The 20,282-nt window shown below is 41.1% G+C and overlaps 3 protein-coding genes across 3 annotated transcripts in view; 2 read left to right on the forward strand and 1 right to left on the reverse strand.

Moving 5' to 3' along the window:
- Positions 1 to 8,389, forward strand: part of agrp (agouti related neuropeptide) — a 13,507-nt gene extending 5,118 nt beyond the window's left edge. Inside the window, exons 3-4 of the mRNA XM_033631076.2 lie at positions 7,735 to 7,835; positions 7,953 to 8,389. Coding sequence (XP_033486967.1) covers positions 7,735 to 7,835; positions 7,953 to 8,144 — 293 coding nt within the window. The 3' untranslated portion in view covers positions 8,145 to 8,389. The remainder of the gene's footprint in view (positions 1 to 7,734; positions 7,836 to 7,952) is intronic.
- Positions 8,390 to 12,043: 3,654 nt separating this feature from the next.
- LOC117250541 (chymotrypsin A-like) lies at positions 12,044 to 13,995 on the forward strand. The gene is made up of 7 exons (XM_033616562.2): positions 12,044 to 12,148; positions 12,605 to 12,708; positions 12,802 to 12,881; positions 12,960 to 13,038; positions 13,160 to 13,340; positions 13,549 to 13,682; positions 13,771 to 13,995. Exons 1-7 carry the CDS (start codon positions 12,097 to 12,099, stop codon positions 13,930 to 13,932), a joined length of 792 nt encoding a protein of 263 aa, XP_033472453.1. The 5' UTR covers positions 12,044 to 12,096; the 3' UTR covers positions 13,933 to 13,995.
- Positions 13,996 to 15,660: 1,665 nt separating this feature from the next.
- LOC117254867 (chymotrypsin A) lies at positions 15,661 to 17,614 on the reverse strand. Its single transcript, XM_033623316.2, has 7 exons — positions 17,510 to 17,614; positions 16,950 to 17,053; positions 16,775 to 16,854; positions 16,618 to 16,696; positions 16,316 to 16,496; positions 15,974 to 16,107; positions 15,661 to 15,885 (listed from the first exon to the last, which is right to left on the reverse strand). Exons 1-7 carry the CDS (start codon positions 17,559 to 17,561, stop codon positions 15,724 to 15,726), a joined length of 792 nt encoding a protein of 263 aa, XP_033479207.2. The 5' UTR covers positions 17,562 to 17,614; the 3' UTR covers positions 15,661 to 15,723.
- Positions 17,615 to 20,282: the final 2,668 nt, after the last annotated feature.

Raw genomic sequence — 20,282 nt, forward strand, 5'->3', positions numbered from 1 at the left:
CTGCCTCCTTTAGCGACAGTGGTAATTGTAACAAGTGTAGCTTATTTGCTGTGTTGGAGGCGAGGCTTAGTGAATTAGAAGAGCGGCTCCACACCATGGAAAATCACTCGGTAGCTGTTGTAGTTAGCCAGTCCCCTGTAGCCGGTGTGGAGCCACATAGCATAGCCTCTGCTAGCGGTCTTCCGGTAACACCCGTGCAGCTGGGAGGCTGGGTGACTGTTCGTGAGAAGCGTAGCTCCAAGCCGAAGCCCACGGCTCACCACCAGCCTGTTCACGTTTCTAATCACTTTTCCCCACTCAGCGACACACCCGCTGAGGATAAAACTTTGGTTATTGGCAGCTCTATTCTGAGGAACGTGAAGTTAGCAACACCAGCGGCCATAGTCAAATGTATCCCTGGGGCCAGAGTGGGCGACACTGAATCAAATTTAAAACTGCTGGCTAAAGCTAAATGTAGATTCAGTAAGATTGTTATTCACGTCGGTGGCAATGACACCTGGTTACGCCAATCAGACGTCACTAAAATTAATATTGCCTCGGTGTGTGAATATGCAAAATCGATGTCGGACTCCCTAGTTTTCTCTGGACCCCTCCCAAATCTGACCAGTGATGACATGTTTAGCCACATGTCATCATTTAATCGCTGGCTGTCCAGGTGGTGTCCAGCAAACAATGTGGGTTTCGTTAATCATTGGCAAACTTTCTGGGGAAAACCTGGTCTTATTACGAAAGACGGCATTCATCCCACTTTGGATGGAGAAATCTGGCAAAGTTTATTTCTAATTCAAAACCCTGACAACTCAGAGTTGAGATCAGGACTCAGAGTCACAGTCCTATACGCTTCCCTGAGCTTCGAGTGCAGTTACCCACCCATAGTTTTATACAACCGGTGTCTGTCCCCCGACCACCTAAATTATCCAAATCTAAAATTAAACAAAGAGGAGTTGTGCATAACAACCTCATAAAAATTAAAACCTCTTCTGTGACAGAAAGACAAAACAGGAGAATTAAATGTGGACTGTTAAATATCAGGTCTCTATCGTCTAAAGCAGTGTTAGTAAACAAATTAATATCAGATAATCATATTGATTTACTCAGTCTTACTGAAACCTGGCTGTGTCCAGATGAATATGTCAGTCTCAATGAATCCACTCCTCCCAGTCATAATAATACCCACATTCCTTGAGGCAGCGGCCGAGGAGGGAGAGTTGCAGCCATTTTTAACTCTAGTCTGTTAATCAGCCCTAAATCTAAACTAGATTATAATTCATTTGAAAGCCTCGTTCTTAGTCTTTTTCATCCGACCTGGAAAACCTCGCAGCCACTTTTATTTGTTATAGTGTACCGTGCTCCTGGCCCGTATTCTGAATTTGTATCTGAATTAACGTTGATAATGACTCTCTGGCTACCGCATTTATCTCATTATTAGACTCCATTAGCTTCAGTCAGGGTGTAAGGCGAGGCAAGGCAAGGCAATTTTATCTATATAGCACCATTCATACACAAGGCAATTCAATGTGCTTTACAAGGGAAATACGTTAAGATAAAACATTAAAGGAACAATAGATCATTAAAAACAAAAGCTAAAAGCAAGAAAAACAGTGCAGAAAATGCATTTAAAAAGCAAACATAAAGCAAAAGCAACAGCAGACAAATATAAAAACAATAGCTACAGATTATCCTAACAATAAGTTACATATCTAGTTCACTGGTAAGCTGCAGTAAATAGTAATGTTTTAAACCCTGATTTAAATGAGTTGACAGTTTCAGCCGACCTCAGATATTCTGGAAGTTTGTTCCACAGGCGGGGAGCATAGAAACTAAAGGCTGCTTCACCTTGTTTGGTTTTGATCCTGGGAACACTGAGTAAACCTGTTCCAGATGATCTGAGGGGTCTGGATGCTTCATAACGTACAAGTATATCAGAGATGTATTTAGGCCCGAGACCATTTAGTGCTTTATAGACAAGTAACAAGATTTTAAAGTCTATCCTTTGACATACAGGAAGCCAGTGCAGTGACTTAAGCACTGGTGTAATGTGCTCCACTCTCTTGGTGTTGGTGAGGACTCTGGCAGCAGTGTTCTGGACGAGCTGCAGTTGTCTGATTGATTTTTTACTCAGGCCTGTGAAGACACCGTTACAATAGTCCAGCCTGCTGAAAATGAAAGCATGAACAAGTTTTTCTGTATCTTGTTTAGACAGAAATTCTTTTATTCTTGCTATGTTTTTGAGGTGGCAGTAGGCTGATTTAGTAATTGTCTTAATGTGACTATTGAAATTTAGGTCTGAGTCCAGAACTACACCAAGATTTCTGGCTTGATTTGTAGGTTTTAGTGTCATGGCGTCAAGGTGAGCACTGACTATTGATCTTTGTTCTTTGGGGCCAAAAACAACTATCTCAGTTTTTTCTGTGTTTAGTTGTAGAAAATTCTGGCACATCCACGTATTGATTTCGTCAATGCACTTATTTAGTAGATATAGGGGACTGTAGTCATCTGGTGACACTGTTATGTAAAGCTGTGTGTCATCTGCATAAGTATGGTAGGAGATGTTATGATATTCCATAATCTGAGCAAGAGGGAGCATATAGATGTTGAACAGAAGAGGCCCAAGAATGGACCCTTGAGGAACTCCACATGTAATCTTTGTTCACACAGATTCATAATTGCCAAGTGACACAAAGAAATCCCTGTCTTGTAAATAAGATTTAAACCAATTTAGCACAGTGCCAGAAAGTCCCACAAACTTTTCTAGTCTGTCGAGCAGTATGTTATGGTCAACTGTGTCGAATGCAGCACTGAGGTCCAGTAATACCAGAACCGAAATCTTTGATGCATCACTGCTCAGATGAATGTCATTTAAAACGTTTACAAGTGCAGTCTCAGTGCTGTGATGTGCTTGAAATCCAGACTGAAAGGCATCAAAGGAATTGTTTTGCTCCAATAAGGTGTTAAGTTGCTGAAAAACAACCATTTCAATGATCTTTCCTAAAAATGGTAGGTTTGATATGGGCCTGTAGTTATTTATTACTGAGGCATCCAGATTAGGCTTTTTTAAGAGAGGTTTAATGACTGCAGTCTTCAGGGCCGTTGGAAAAAGGCCTGACTGAAGAGAACAGTTGACTATCTGTAGTATATCTGATGCTATGCAGTTAAAAACATCTTTAAAAAAGCTTGTAGGCAGAGTGTCAAGGCAGTAGGTAGTGGACCTAAGGTTTCTAACTATGTCTGTCAAAGTAGCATAATTTAATGGGTGAAAAAGTGCCAAATTAACTGGAGTAGTCTTATGAGGCACAGGTGAAATAGCCACTGTGTTGGCCACTGTGCCACTGTGTTCATGTACACTGTGTGTACATGAACCCACTCACTGTTTTAACCATACCTTCGATCTAGTTCTGACATATGGAATTAAAATTGATAACCTAACAGACACCTGCTAACATCTGAGACCTTTCCACAGAATCCCTTGCTATCGGATCATTATTTGATTACTTTTGATTTCTTTTTACTCGATTACACGCCACTCAGCAACAGTTACTATACTAGATGTTTATCAGATAGTGCTGTCGCAAAATTTGAGGAAATTATTCCTCCGTTGTTAAATTTAATACCATGTCCTTCAGTAACAGAGGTTTCCCGTACTGACTTTAACCTCTCCCGAATTGATCATCTTGTCGATAGCGCCGTAGGCTCGCTGCGAACAACACTCGACTCTGTAGCTCCTCTTAAAAAGAAGTTAACAAAGCAAAGAAAGTTCGCTCCTTGGTATAACTCTCAAACCCATAAGTTAAAACAAAGTTTGAAAGGAATTGGCGATTAACCAAACTGGAAGAATCTCGTTTAATCTGGACAGACAGTCTCAAAACTTATAAGAGGGGCCTCCGCAATGCCAGAGCAAACTATTACTCAGCATTAATAGAAGAAAACAAGAACAACCCCAGGTTTCTTTTCAGCACTGTAGCCAGGCTGACTGAGAGTCACAGCTCTATTGAGCCTTGTATTCCTTTAGCCCTTAGCAGTAATGATTTTATGAGCTTTTTTAATGACAAAATTCTAACTATTAGAGGCAAAATTCATGACCTCCTGTCCTCAGATAGTACCTATCTAACCTCAAACACAGCTGTAAGACCTAATATATATTTAGATTGCTTCTTCTCAATTTCTCTTCAAGAATTGACCGCAGTGATTTCTTCATCTAAATCATCAACGTGTCTCTTAGACCCCATCCCAACTAGGCTACTTAAGGAGGTCTTTCCTTTAGTTAACACTCATATATTAGATATGATCAATATATCCTTATTAACAGGCTATGTACCACAGTCTTTTAAGGTAGCTGTAATTAAACCTCTCCTAAAAAAGCCCACCCTGGATCCAGAGGTGTTAGCCAACTATAGACCAATATCTAATCTTCCCTTTATGTCAAAGATCCTTGAGAAAGTAGTCGCAGACCAGCTGTGTGATTTTCTCCATGATAATAATTTATTTGAGGAATTTCAGTCAGGATTTAGAGTGCATCATAGCACTGAGACAGCTCTAGTTAAAATTACAAATGACCTTCTGATTGCTTCAGACAAAGGACTTGTCTCTGTACTTGTTTTATTAGATCTTAGTGCGGCATTTGACACTATTGACCATCAAATTCTGCTACAGAGACTGGAACAGTTAATTGGCCTAAATGGTTCTGCACTAAGCTGGTTTAAATCTTATTTATCTGATCGTTTTCAGTTTGTTGACGTTCATAATAAGTCATCCTTACGTACTAAAGTTTATTTTGGAGTTCCGCAAGGTTCTGTGCTCGGACCAATCCTATTTACTCTATATATGCTTCCTTTAGGTAACATCATTAGAAATCACTCTATAAATTTCCATTGTTATGCGGATGATACACAGTTGTATTTATCGATGAAGCCAGAAGAAAGTAATCAATTAACTAAACTCCATAATTGCCTTAAAAACATAAAAACTTGGATGAGCACCAATTTCCTGATGTTAAATTCAGACAAAACTGAAGTTATTGTTCTTGGCCCCAAACAACTCAGAGACTCTTTATCTGATGACATAGTTTCTCTAGATGGCATTGCTCTGGCCTCTAGCACTACCGTAAGAAACCTCGGAGTAACATTTGATCAAGATTTGTCTTTTAATTCTCATTTAAAACAAACCTCACGGACTGCATTTTTTCATCTGCGTAATATTGTGAAAATTAGGCCTATCCTGACCCGAAAAGATGCAGAAAAATTGGTCCACACTTTTGTTACCTCAAGGCTGGATTACTGTAACTCTCTATTATCAGGTCTGTGGATTTTCTCATTTATCCAGGTCAATTCCATTCTGGCAACAATTAAATCGTAGGCAACTGGACTTTGATTTTGTCTAGAAGACGTTTCGCCTCTTATCCAAGCAGCTTCATCAGTTCTCAACGCATCAGTCTGACTAGTCCTCACTAGTCTGACAAACAGTGGAGTAAGACTCAGGTTTTTAACCTCTGTGGAGGTGTACACCCACCACTCTCATAAGACAATACTTCGTTAGTGGAGCTTCACTGGACCATTGTTTGGGTCAGGTGAGTCACACTAGTGAACGACGGTCGTTAGGAGTGGGTGGGGCCACTGGTGAGCAACAGTCGTTAGGCATGATGTGTGGTTACCAGTGAACGACTGTCGTTGTGTTTCTTTGAGCCACTTGAGGTTAGTTTCGGGCAGTCTTTGTTGTTCAGTCTCTTAGGTACAGCAGCAAGGGCCGCATTGTAAATGGAGGATAGGTGGTGTCTCAGGCCACCTCCCCTGTTTAGAGACGGTTTCTCTATTTTAACATAGATGGATTCTTTCACCCCTCTTTCGAACATCTGTCCTCTCTGTCCAAGATTTTCACATTGCTGTCCTCAAAGGAGTGAGCCTTCTCCTTTAGATGTAAATAAACAGCAGAAACTGGACCTGAGGAGTTTGCCCTTCTGTGTTGAGCCATGCGTTTGTTTAATGGTTGTTTGGTTTCACCAGTGTATGAGTCCTTGCATTCCTCACTGCATTGGACAGCATATACCAAGTTGCTTTTTGAGTGTGTGGTACCCTGTCTTTGGGGTGTACCAGTTTTTGCCTGAGTGTGTTACTTGGTGTGAAACACACAGGAATTTGGTGTTTCACACACCACACACCAAATTCCTGTGTGTCTGTGGAATCATCTTCCTGTTACGGTCCGGGAGGCAGACACTGTCTCCACATTTAAGACTAGACTAAGTGTCAGGTGGCAGATAAAGTGTCATATTGGGCAGATGTTAGTAGGTGATAGCAGATGTTAGCAGATGTAAGTAGGAGTTAGTAGGTGATAGCAAAAGTTAGCAGGTGTTTGTGCAGATGTTAGTAGGTGATACCAGTTGTTAGCAGATGTTAGTAGGTGATAGCAGATGTTAGCAGGTGTTTGTGCAGATGTTAGTAGGTGTTAGCAGATGTTAGCAAGTGATAGCAGATGTTAGCAGGTGTTTGTGCTGATGTTAGTAGGTGTTAGCAGTTGTTAGCAGATTAGCAAGTGTTAGCAAATGTTAGATGTTAGCAGGTGTTAGCAGGTGTTAGCCGATGTTTTTTACTTTGGTCAAAACAGAGGAAGTGTGTTTGTGTGTTTGAGTGTTTATGTAGAAAATGTGTGAACTGCAGCAGAAAAGATTCAAACAACTTAATTAAGTTGAAGCATGGACTGCACTGCCTGCGTGAACAGCATGTGGTCATCACATAATGTCATGTTTTTTTATTTCAGCACCCAGCAGGTTAGATCAGCCACACTGCCTGTGTAGCGACTTCACAAAACAAAGAGTCGCTGAGAGGCTGCGGCCGGGCCTTTCCTTTGTCTGACGCGCTCAACGGGAAAAATCACTGAGATGCGAAAAAATAAGTTTAACTTTTTATTAACGAAAAAGAAATAATCAACTCATGATACCGTGCACAAACTCATAATCAAAGTGATCACAGTGATCGAAGAAAATAGCGGTCAACAAAAAATACGGCGACCCTGCTCACCCTCTCTCTCTCTTTCTCTCTGGCCACACAGGTGAGCAGGTGCCTATATTAACCTAATATCCCCGCCCATATCCATATGACCTACTTCCCTCATCAACATGATCACAAAAAAGCCTAAATAATATTATAAACAATAACAAACACCAATATTTAAATTTAAACTGTCATACACCTACAAAAATACCTGCGTAAGCAGCAGAACGTCTAGAGATTCAGTGTCACCTGTTTTTTCCACTGTGACACAGTTTCAGCAAAAGTGAAAATGATCTTTTAATAATAATACTGACTTTATATCAACTTACAGTACAGTCTCAGTGTCTGTCTATTACAGACATAAAAAAATATAAAAACTTATTTTTAACTGAACACTTCCTGTTTCAAAATTAAACGTCTGTGGACAGAATCTCTTCATTTGTTAACACGAGGCTGTTTATTGTGAAATATCATCATTACCATGTTGTTGACGAGGCAGCGGCTGCACGGCTCCATAACTGAGAGAAAATACAGTAGATACAGCAGCAACGCTGTCTGTGTGAACACTGCCAGTGTTCGAGCTGCAGCAGATCATTGAGGTTGCCATCATGCACTGCTCACACAGGTGGTGTGGCCTTGGTCACATTGCCTGTGTGAGCAGTGCATGAAACTGTACAGTGTCATGCAGGCATCAAGAGACACTTCAGACAGATAAAAGTCATGTAACCACATCAGGTCTGTTTCCCATGTACAGCAGAGAGAAGCCACGCCCCCGACCCCATGCAGGAACCCGCCCTCCTGCCTGTTGACTCAGTGGAGGATCACTTCCTGATGGACACAGCGTCCTACGATGAGGTGGGTGCGGCATATTTAAAGATACAGAGAAATCCTGAAGTTTCTTTCTTCCAGATGACAGTGAACGTGTCATGAGATGACTCCAGTGAAGGTGTGTTTCCTCTTTCCTGTTTCCAGGACTCGTCAGCAGCCCTGCAGCTTCAGGGTCGAGCCATGCGTTCATCACGACGCTGCATCCCCCACCAGCAGTCCTGTCTGGGTTACCCACTGCCCTGCTGTGACCGCTGTGACACCTGCTACTGCCGCTTCTTCAACGCCATCTGCTACTGCCGCCGCGTTGGCCACGATTGCCCGCCCAGACGCACCTGACGTCACACCTGACGTCACACCTGACACCACACTGGAGACAGAGACACACAGACAAACAGACGCTGCCGACAGGAAACATGTTGATGCTCCATCTGTTACATGTTGGATGAAATGTGCTCTGTGAAAAATATATTTTCAGATGTTAATAAAATACGTTTGTGTGAGTCATAAAAAACCATCAGGTGTCAACCTGCTCTCTGAACTCAATACTCATGCATATGTAAAATAAAATGAAATTAAATAAAATGTGGACATATAAAACAGATTTCCAATAAGCAACAGTATTTAACATTTGATGCCTGAAAAGGAGCAGGAAGAAACAAACTGCAGGTCGAGTCCGATCATGAGTACACGGTCAGTTTCTCTCTGTTCAGCTCTTCATGTGAACAACAATATATACCATAAATAAAATCAACAACATGACTCTCTTACGAAAAAGAGGAAAACCAGTATCACTGTTGATGAAATGAAATGTTTTTTTGTGCATCATTTTCAGCTGATGAAACCTGAAAAGTTGGTTCCCAGCTGGAACCAAAAACCAGCAGGTTTTACTTAAACCTGAAGTGTGAACCGTAACGTGATTGGCCGGCTGATGCTCTCACCGTTGTGGCGGGTCAGGCCCCAGCCAGTGGTCACACACTTCATGCCTCCGGGGAAGTTGTCTCCGGTCTCAGCCACACACACAGGGGAAACACGCATGTTCATCTGGGCGGGGCTGGCCAGCTTGATGAGCTGAAGAAAAGCGAGGCCTTCTTCAGAGAAAACCTTTTGACCTTCATAGCTGACACACTGGTCGAGTTATCCGTCACAACTCATTTTCTTATTGAATCATTGAGGGGTCGTACACATGCTGAGTCTTTATCCACCTGGAAAACACGAGGTCAGGCACTGTGTGACTCATGTGCCTTTTCTGTTCCAGCTTTCAGGAGTGTGGCGGCAGGTTGCATCTGAGGTTGCTAAGCAACCATAACCAGCACCGTGTCACAGCCTGTTTACATGAAGTCCTGAGGTCAGAGCTGATCTACTTCCTGTCTGTTTGTGGGACAGATGTGAAGCCTGCACTAACATGATCAACTTCTCCTCCATATTTATCACAGACTGATATTTACTGAAGGAAAGATATCTGTGGGCTGTGATTGGTTGTTCCTTGTCACATGACTTGAGGTGCATGCAGCTGCATTCTAAAAATTTAACTCGGTTTATCTCAGGGTGCAGGAAAAATAGACACTCAGTAATGTGTGCTTGTGCACCTGCCGCACATCTACATTGAAAACAATGGATAACAGGTTGGAAGAACACAACATATGTACGGCCCCTTACTCACCCTCTCTGCTGTTGGACGCCATTTTCTGCTTCCATCATGAAGTCAGTCTCATCATCTGGCAAAATGTAGTCATTAGCATGTAGCATCTTTTTTTTTAATTTGTCTCACTGAGATCAAAGATCTCTGTCACACAGGAAACTCGGCCAAGAACAGATAGGTTTATTGTCCTTTTCAGGAGATTATTTTCACATTCCGTACAGCCACGAGAATAGACATACATTACACAGGCAACTTCACAAGTTACAAAGACAACATCAATACCACAGACGTATACCTGCTACCATACACATATCCATTCCACATAGTTACAAACTTTTCATTCTTTTGTTTAGTTCAGTTATTGAACAGAAGCAACGTTTCAACAGAAAATAAACCCCAGAGATCTGAGTAACATGAAGATCAGATAAACAGCTGCACACAGACGGTCTGGACTCACCGTGGTTTATAACTCTGGGGTCACCATGTCCTGAAGCTGCAGATTGTTCCACACTGCAGAGAAACTAAAAGCTTTATCCCCAGTTCAGTTCAGACTCAGACAGAGACTGTAATTTAATGTCATTATGAAAGCCTGACCTGCAGCCTGGACCTGACTGGAAATTCAAACTTAACAGTGACTTTGAGAGCAGCTGGACTTTAAAACTTATAAACTAAAACCAATGATTCATCAGAACTTCTGCTTTTATTTCGTAGTAAAGAAATAACAAAAATACTTTAGACATAAAAACACACAAAGACTGGAGTGAAATACTTTTTACTCCAAAAGACAATTGGATCCTCACGTCTCAGAGACAAGGACCAAGTAACAATAGACATAAACTGTGTCAAAAATCAGATTCTGATTGAGACATGACATTTGTTAGGTTTTATGTAACAGACAGTGTTTTATTCATGTTTCCACTGACTGAAAAATTTGACAACATTCGAAACATCAACTCTGAGATGTCTGACAAAACTCAACCTCACTAATCTCTGATCTTTGATTCAGGCTGAAATCATCAGTCTACTCATTGATTATTGATTGATAACTGATGATGAACTGATTGTATCTGTTTGATTTCACTGTAAACAGAGTCTCTTTCTGTTTTGGACTGTTGGACACAGAAAGACATCTGAAGATGTCATCTCGGACTCTGAGAAACTGAGAAATATATATTACAATATTTTATAATAAAGATCGATCAATACATCAGAAAATACGAAACGGATGAAAAAATGATGAAACTTTGTTGATCTCTACCATCATACACACATATATATTTACTATATCCTGTTTACATCTCTGTGTATTACTTCTCATCACACACACATATATATTTACTACATCCTGTTTACATCTCTGTGTATTACTTCTCATCACACACATATATATATATATTTACTACATCCTGTTTACATCTCTGTGTATTACTTCTCATCACACACAAATATATTTACTACATCCTGTTTACACCTCTGTGTATTACTTCTCATCACACACATATATATTTACTACATCCTGTTTACATCTCTGTGTATTACTTCTCATCACACACATATATATATTTACTACATCCTGTTTACATCTCTGTGTATTACTTCTCATCACACACATATATATTTACTACATCCTGTTTACAACTGTGTATTACTTCTCACCACACAAACATATATATATTTACTACATCCTGGTTACATCTCTGTGTATTACTTCTCATCACACACATATATATATTTACTACATCCTGTTTACAACTGTGTATTACTTCTCACCACACAAACATATATATATTTACTACATCCTGTTTACATCTCTGTGTATTACTTCTCATCACACACATATATATTTACTACATCCTGTTTACAACTGTGTATTACTTCTCACCACACAAACATATATATATTTACTACATCCTGTTTACATCTCTGTGTATTACTTCTCATCACACACACACAGACACACACACATATATATATATATATATATATATACATATATATTTACTACATCCTGGTTACATCTCTGTGTATTACTTCTCATCACACACATATATAAATATATTTACTACATCCTGGTTACATCTGTGTATTACTTCTCATCACACACAAATATATTTACTACATCCTGTTTAAATATCTGTGTATTCCTTCTCATCACACACATATATATATATTTACTACATCCTGTTGACATCTAAATTGTTTGACATTACGTCTGTTATAAATATATATTATTATTTATTATATGGTGTATTTCATCTCTTTATTTGAACATCTGATCTGTTTTATGTGTCAGACCCCCAGTGTTGCTCAGATGATATATGATTTATATATTCACTGAGCATTGTCAGAGGCAGCCTGAGATCTCAGATCATTTCTTTGTAACTGTTTAGACAACAACAAAGAAACTAAAGTTTAAATTCTGTCAGCCTGACCTGAGTTTTCTGATGTCTGATAGTCAAACATATTGAAGTCATTGACACATCTGTAACCTTTTGGTTTGTTCCTCCTCAGGTGGAAAACTCTCTGTCAGCTCCACCTGTCCAAACTCCCACCATCTCTGATAAGATGTCCCCTCCTGTCCTGTCCAATCACGTCGCTCCCTGGTTGTATATAAGCTCCAGCTGCAGACAGACCCCACATGATCGAGCCATGGCCTTCCTGTGGATCCTCTCCTGCCTCGCCTTTGCCGGCGCCGCCTATGGTAAGACAAAGTCTTTACCATCAGAGTAAGTGCTGAGAGAGTGACACGTGCTGTCCAGCTGACTCAGTCTGAAAGTTCATGGTTCATATCCGAGGCTCTCTGATTGGTTAAAAATCTTTTATTTCATTCAGGGATAGACCAACGTGTTTCATCTTAAGAGTCTTCATCAGGTTATCATACCTCTGATCAGGGTTTAATACCTCTGATCAGATTATCGTACCTCTGATTAGGGTATCATAGGTGTTTGTCTGTCCATGAATGAATGACGGATTTTTAACTAGTGTCGGAGTTCCTCAGATGTGTATCATGAACGTTCACACTGACTCGTTGCTTTGTGACTACTCGTCCAGTCCTTGAAGAGCACCTGATTTTTGGTGTCTTTCTGGTGTCTTGAGCTAGAGCAGCTCTCTCATCACATGCATGTTGTTGTTAATGATGTCATCATGATGTTACCAGGTTGCGGCACTCCCGCCATCCCTCCCGTTATTACCGGATACTCTCGTATCGTGAACGGTGAGGAGGCGGTGCCTCACTCCTGGCCCTGGCAGGTGTCCCTGCAGGTAAACACACACACACACACACACACACACACACACAGGGTGTGTTACAAACATGTGATCTGACTCCTCTTGTTGTTGTTGTTGTTGTTTCAGGACTACACCGGCTTCCACTTCTGTGGCGGCTCTCTCATCAACGAGAACTGGGTGGTCACCGCTGCTCACTGCAACGTCAAGTAAGCCGCTTTGTCAGCTGATCTTTCAGGTGTTTGACACAAAATGGCCGCCTCATGTTTCTGTCTCCTTCCCCACAGGACGTCCCACCGCGTGATCATCGGAGAACACGACCGCTCCTCCAACGCTGAAGACATCCAGGTCATGAGAATCGGCAAGGTGGGTGACAAACCACACCGTCGTTACTGGGGCAACAAGATCACAAACCACGCCAGCTCCTGGTCTCATGCCGGCATCTTCCTGTGTGTTCACCGCTCATAACTCTGTCATTTCCTGTCAGGTGTTCAAGCACCCCCGCTACAACGGCTACACCATCAACAATGACATCCTGCTCATCAAGCTGGCCAGCCCCGCTCAAATGAACATGCGTGTTTCCCCTGTGTGTGTGGCTGAGACCGGAGACAACTTCCCCGGAGGCATGAAGTGTGTGACCACTGGCTGGGGCCTGACCCGCCACAACGGTGAGAGCATCAGCCGGCCAATCACGTCACGGTTCACAGTTCAGGTTTAAGTAAAACCTGCTGGTTTTTGGTTCCAGCTGGCAACCAACTTTTCAGGTTCTGTTTAAGTTTGGTGGGAATGTTCTGAGCAGGAACCAGAACAGAACGTGTTCCATGTTGGTGTAAAAGGTGTCACTGTGTGTCCGTGATGTTTGCTTTTGTATCACAGCTCCTGACACCCCCGCCCTGCTGCAGCAGGCCGCCCTCCCCCTGCTGACCAATGAGCAGTGCCGTCGTTACTGGGGCAACAAGATCAGCGACCTGATGATCTGTGCCGGAGCGTCCGGAGCCTCCTCTTGCATGGTGGGTGGTGCAGACGGGTGACAAAGATGGAACAGTGTGGATCCTGAGCTCCTGTTGTTGATCTCTCTGTTTATTGTTGTTTGTTCAGGGCGACTCTGGCGGTCCTCTGGTCTGCCAGAAGGCCGGAGCCTGGACTCTGGTCGGTATCGTGTCCTGGGGCAGTGGAACCTGCACTCCCACCATGCCCGGCGTGTACGCCCGTGTCACTGAGCTCCGCGCCTGGATGGATCAGACCATCGCTGCCAACTGAGCATGTCCGACAGGACGGCTTTCAGTTTAACCTGATCATCAATAAAACACTGAAACTGTCAAACACGTGTGTCGCTGTCACTCGTTCACGCTGAGCTGAGTTGTTGAAGCTCATGAATTCATTCTTTTGTCCTTGATGAATGAATGAACAAACACAAGTCACCCTCAGTATTTTATTTACTTTAAAAAGTCTGGAACAATATGAACAATGTGGTTTCTGGATTTAACACCTGTTGTTGTGAGTACTGTATCAGTGGAGGTTGGTGATGCTTCTTCTGTGGTCTGATGTTTGGTGTGTGCTTGCTTCCACTGGGACACACACAATATTTAATATCACTTCTGGATGTTTCCAAACCTTCTCCAGTCAAATGAATACAAATCTGGAATTTTTATTAGTCCTCTAAAGTCGCTGCCAATCTTACAAAAACATTTTTACTCCACGTCTACAAATGTCAAACCTGCAGCCAGAAACCAGGTTTTAATATCTGACAGTTAATGAAGTTTATTATCATATTTTTATATCATGAATTCTTTTAATACCACATACTTACTGAAGTTACACTGCAGCTGTCTGGACACAGACACTTACTAGCAGATAGATAAATCATGTTTTGTGTTTGAATAGAATATGTAGTCATTTTACCAAAGTCCCTCAATCGTTCATTTTTTTCGAAGATTTTCTTCTGTGTAGTGGGAATACTGTATTTTCACTGTATTTGTGTGTGTGACTGCGCCCTCTGCTGTCTGTGAGTAAATGTACCGGATACTTCTGGTCTCTTGTCAGTCTGCAGTTAACTTGGCTGTGAGACGAGTTTATTTATATCAGCATGATTCTAAACTGAGAATTTTACCTTCTGATATTGAATGAAGTGCACAGAGCAGCATATTAATGCAGAATGTCATCAGGGTAGTTTTCTGTTGGGTATTTTACCCCTAAGTTGAGTTCTGAGAGATTGAGCTAAACCACATATTTCCTGTGTGTTTGTTCTGGCATCCACCATTTCATGTTCACATGGGATACACGTATCAGTTTGTCTTTTTCTTACGTTGGTGAATACACATGACAGCATTTTGCTTTTGTTTGGACTCATAAAAAGAATAAACCTGAGTTTGACACGATACACCAGTGTCCACGGTCTGATTGTGTACCTGAACACAACGCAGTGGGTCTGGATCTGTTACAAATACACTTATTGTGAGGACAAAAACATCTGGGGCCTCATCGCAGAAAAATATCATCACTGCTCTTTACCTAAATTTATAGACAGGAAAAATATTCCTCTTACAGATATAATTCCTAAACGCCTGGCTGTGTCCAGTCCTGGCTCAGACCTCCTCTCTTAACCTAAGAAATCCAAACAATGACGGTAATTTTGATTCTTTAATCAGCACTCGTCCTGTCATGTCCGTATCTTTGAGTGGAAGGCAGCGATAGGTTCATGTTCTGTTCATTACTGTCATACAGAGGGTGGATGCAGTTTGGGATTCTTAACTTGGGAAACTCCACAGTTAGGACAGTTCTGTCTGATCTAAACTCCTGAAATCTGATCCATGTTTGTGTGAAGCCCAAAATCTTAAAAGTCATCCTAAACTAAGATGAGACAGGATTTCAGATGGAGGAAGTTTCTGTAACAAGGCCTCTGATTTGTCAAAATGTCAGAGTATTTCTTTACACTAAGTCTGAACCAACATATCAGCTCAGCGTGAACGAGTGACAGCGACACACGTGTTTGACAGTTTCAGTGTTTTATTGATGATCAGGTTAAACTGAAAGCCGTCCTGTCGGACATGCTCAGTTGGCAGCGATGGTCTGATCCATCCAGGCGCGGAGCTCAGTGACACGGGCGTACACGCCGGGCATGGTGGGAGTGCAGGTTCCACTGCCCCAGGACACGATACCGACCAGAGTCCAGGCTCCGGCCTTCTGGCAGACCAGAGGACCGCCAGAGTCGCCCTGAACAAACAACAATAAACAGAGAGATCAACAACAGGAGCTCAGGATCCACACTGTTCCATCTTTGTCACCCGTCTGCACCACCCACCATGCAAGAGGAGGCTCCGGACGCTCCGGCACAGATCATCAGGTCGCTGATCTTGTTGCCCCAGTAACGACGGCACTGCTCATTGGTCAGCAGGGGGAGGGCGGCCTGCTGCAGCAGGGCGGGGGTGTCAGGAGCTGTGATACAAAAGCAAACATCACGGACACACAGTGACACCTTTTACACCAACATGGAACACGTTCTGTTCTGGTTCCTGCTCAGAACATTCCCACCAAACTTAAACAGAACCTGAAAAGTTGGTTGCCAGCTGGAACCAAAAACCAGCAGGTTTTACTTAAACCTGAACTGTGAACCGTGACGTGATTGGCCGGCTGATGCTCTCACCGTTGTGGCGGGTCAGGCCCCAGCCAGTGGTCACACACTTCATGCCTCCGGGGAAGTTGTCTCCGGTCTCAGCCACACACACAGGGGAAACACGCATGTTCATTTGAGCGGGGCTGGCCAGCTTGATGAGCAGGATGTCATTGTTGATGGTGTAGCCGTTGTAGCGGGGGTGCTTGAACACCTGACAGGAAATGACAGAGTTATGAGCGGTGAACACACAGGAAGATGCCGGCATGAGACCAGGAGCTGGCGTGGTTTGTGATCTTGTTGCCCCAGTAACGACGGTGTGGTTTGTCACCCACCTTGCCGATTCTCATGACCTGGATGTCTTCAGCGTTGGAGGAGCGGTCGTGTTCTCCGATGATCACGCGGTGGGACGTCCTGTGGGGAAGGAGACAGAAACATGAGGCGGCCATTTTGTGTCAAACACCTGAAAGATCAGCTGACAAAGCGGCTTACTTGACGTTGCAGTGAGCAGCGGTGACCACCCAGTTCTCGTTGATGAGAGAGCCGCCACAGAAGTGGAAGCCGGTGTAGTCCTGAAACAACAACAACAACAACAAGAGGAGTCAGATCACATGTTTGTAACACACCCTGTGTGTGTGTGTGTGTGTGTGTGTGTGTGTGTGTTTACCTGCAGGGACACCTGCCAGGGCCAGGAGTGAGGCACCGCCTCCTCACCGTTCACGATACGAGAGTATCCGGTAATAACGGGAGGGATGGCGGGAGTGCCGCAACCTGGTAACATCATGATGACATCATTAACAACAACATGCATGTGATGAGAGAGCTGCTCTAGCTCAAGACACCAGAAAGACACCAAAAATCAGGTGCTCTTCAAGGACTGGACGAGTAGTCACAAAGCAACGAGTCAGTGTGAACGTTCATGATACACATCTGAGGAACTCCGACACTAGTTAAAAATCCGTCATTCATTCATGGACAGACAAACACCTATGATACCCTAATCAGAGGTACGATAATCTGATCAGAGGTATTAAACCCTGATCAGAGGTATGATAACCTGATGAAGACTCTTAAGATGAAACACGTTGGTCTATCCCTGAATGAAATAAAAGATTTTTAACCAATCAGAGAGCCTCGGATATGAACCATGAACTTTCAGACTGAGTCAGCTGGACAGCACGTGTCACTCTCTCAGCACTTACTCTGATGGTAAAGACTTTGTCTTACCATAGGCGGCGCCGGCAAAGGCGAGGCAGGAGAGGATCCACAGGAAGGCCATGGCTCGATCATGTGGGGTCTGTCTGCAGCTGGAGCTTATATACAACCAGGGAGCGACGTGATTGGACAGGACAGGAGGGGACATCTTATCAGAGATGGTGGGAGTTTGGACAGGTGGAGCTGACAGAGAGTTTTCCACCTGAGGAGGAACAAACCAAAAGGTTACAGATGTGTCAATGACTTCAATATGTTTGACTATCAGACATCAGAAAACTCAGGTCAGGCTGACAGAATTTAAACTTTAGTTTCTTTGTTGTTGTCTAAACAGTTACAAAGAAATGATCTGAGATCTCAGGCTGCCTCTGACAATGCTCAGTGAATATATAAATCATATATCATCTGAGCAACACTGGGGGTCTGACACATAAAACAGATCAGATGATCAAATAAAGAGATGAAATACACCATATAATAAATAATAATATATATTTATAACAGATGTAATGTCAAACAATTTAGATGTCAACAGGATGTAGTAAATATATATATATATGTGTGTGTGATAAGAAGGAATACACAGATATTTAAACAGGATGTAGTAAATATATTTGTGTGTGATGAGAAGTAATACACAGATGTAACCAGGATGTAGTAAATATATTTATATATGTGTGTGATGAGAAGTTATACATAGAGATGTAACCAGGATGTAGTAAATATATTTATATATGTGTGTGATGAGAAGTTATACATAGAGATGTAACCAGGATGTAGTAAATATATATATGTGTGTGATGAGAAGTAATACACAGATGTAAACAGGATGTAGTAAATATATATATGTGTGTGATGAGAAGTAATACACAGAGATGTAACCAGGATGTAGTAAATATATATATGTGTGTGATGAGAAGTAATACACAGAGATGTAACCAGGATGTAGTAAATATATTTATATATGTGTGTGATGAGAAGTTATACATGGAGATGTAACCAGGATGTAGTAAATATATATATGTGTGTGTGATGAGAAGTAATACACAGAGATGTAACCAGGATGTAGTAAATATATTTATATATGTGTGTGATGAGAAGTTATACATGGAGATGTAACCAGGATGTAGTAAATATATATATATGTGTGTGATGAGAAGTAATACATGGAGATGTAACCAGGATGTAGTAAATATATATATATGTGTGTGATGAGAAGTTATACATGGAGATGTAACCAGGATGTAGTAAATATATATATATATGTGTGTGATGAGAAGTCATACATGGAGATGTAACCAGGATGTAGTAAATATATATATATGTGTGTGATGAGAAGTAATACATGGAGATGTAACCAGGATGTAGTAAATATATTTATATATGTGTGTGATGAGAAGTTATACATGGAGATGTAACCAGGATGTAGTAAATATATATATGTGTGTGATGAGAAGTAATACACAGAGATGTAACCAGGATGTAGTAAATATATTTATATATGTGTGTGATGAGAAGTTATACATGGAGATGTAACCAGGATGTAGTAAATATATATATGTGTGTGATGAGAAGTAATACACAGAGATGTAAACAGGATGTAGTAAATATATTTATATATGTGTGTGATGAGAAGTTATACATAGAGATGTAACCAGGATGTAGTAAATATATATATGTGTGTGATGAGAAGTAATACACAGAGATGTAAACAGGATGTAGTATATATATATATATATATATATATATATATATATATATATATATATATATATATATATGTGTGTGTGTGATGAGAAGTAATACACAGAGATGTAAACAGGATGTAATAAATATATATATATGTGTGTGATGAGAAGTAATACACAGAGATGTAAACAGGATGTAGTAAATATATATGTGTGTGTGATGAGAAGTAATACACAGATGTAAACAGGATGTAGTAAATATATATGTGTGTGATGAGAAGTAATACACAGAGATGTAAACAGGATGTAGTAAATATATGTGTGTGAGATGAGAAGTAATACACAGAGATGTAAACAGGATGTAGTAAATATATATATGTGTGTGGTGAGAAGTAATACACAGAGATGTAAACAGGATGTAGTAAATATATATATATATATATATATATGTGTGTGTGTGTGTGTGTGTGATGAGAAGTTATACACAGAGATGTAAACAGGATGTAGTAAATATATATATGTTTGTGTAGTGAGAAGTAATACACAGTTGTAAACAGGATGTAGTAAATATATATGTGTGTGATGAGAAGTAATACACAGAGATGTAAACAGGATGTAGTAAATATATGTGTGTGTGATGAGAAGTAATACACAGAGATGTAAACAGGATGTAGTAAATATATATATATATGTGTGTGATGAGAAGTAATACACAGCGATGTAAACAGGATGTAGTAAATATATATATATATATATGTGTGTGATGAGAAGTAATACACAGAGATGTAAACAGGATGTAGTAAATATATATGTGTGTGATGAGAAGTAATACACAGAGATGATGTAAACAGGATGTAGTAAATATATATATGTGTGTGATGAGAAGTAATACACAGAGATGTAAACAGGATGTAATAAATATATATATATGTGTGTGATGAGAAGTAATACACAGAGATGTAAACAGGGTGTAGTAAATATATATATGTGTGTGATGAGAAGTAATACACAGATATTTAAACAGGATGTAGTAAATATATTTGTGTGTGATGAGAAGTTATACATAGAGATGTAAACAGGATGTAGTAAATATATTTGTG

The sequence above is a fragment of the Epinephelus lanceolatus genome, chromosome 2 (genome assembly GCF_041903045.1).
Source record: "Epinephelus lanceolatus isolate andai-2023 chromosome 2, ASM4190304v1, whole genome shotgun sequence".
NCBI lineage: Eukaryota > Metazoa > Chordata > Actinopteri > Perciformes > Serranidae > Epinephelus > Epinephelus lanceolatus.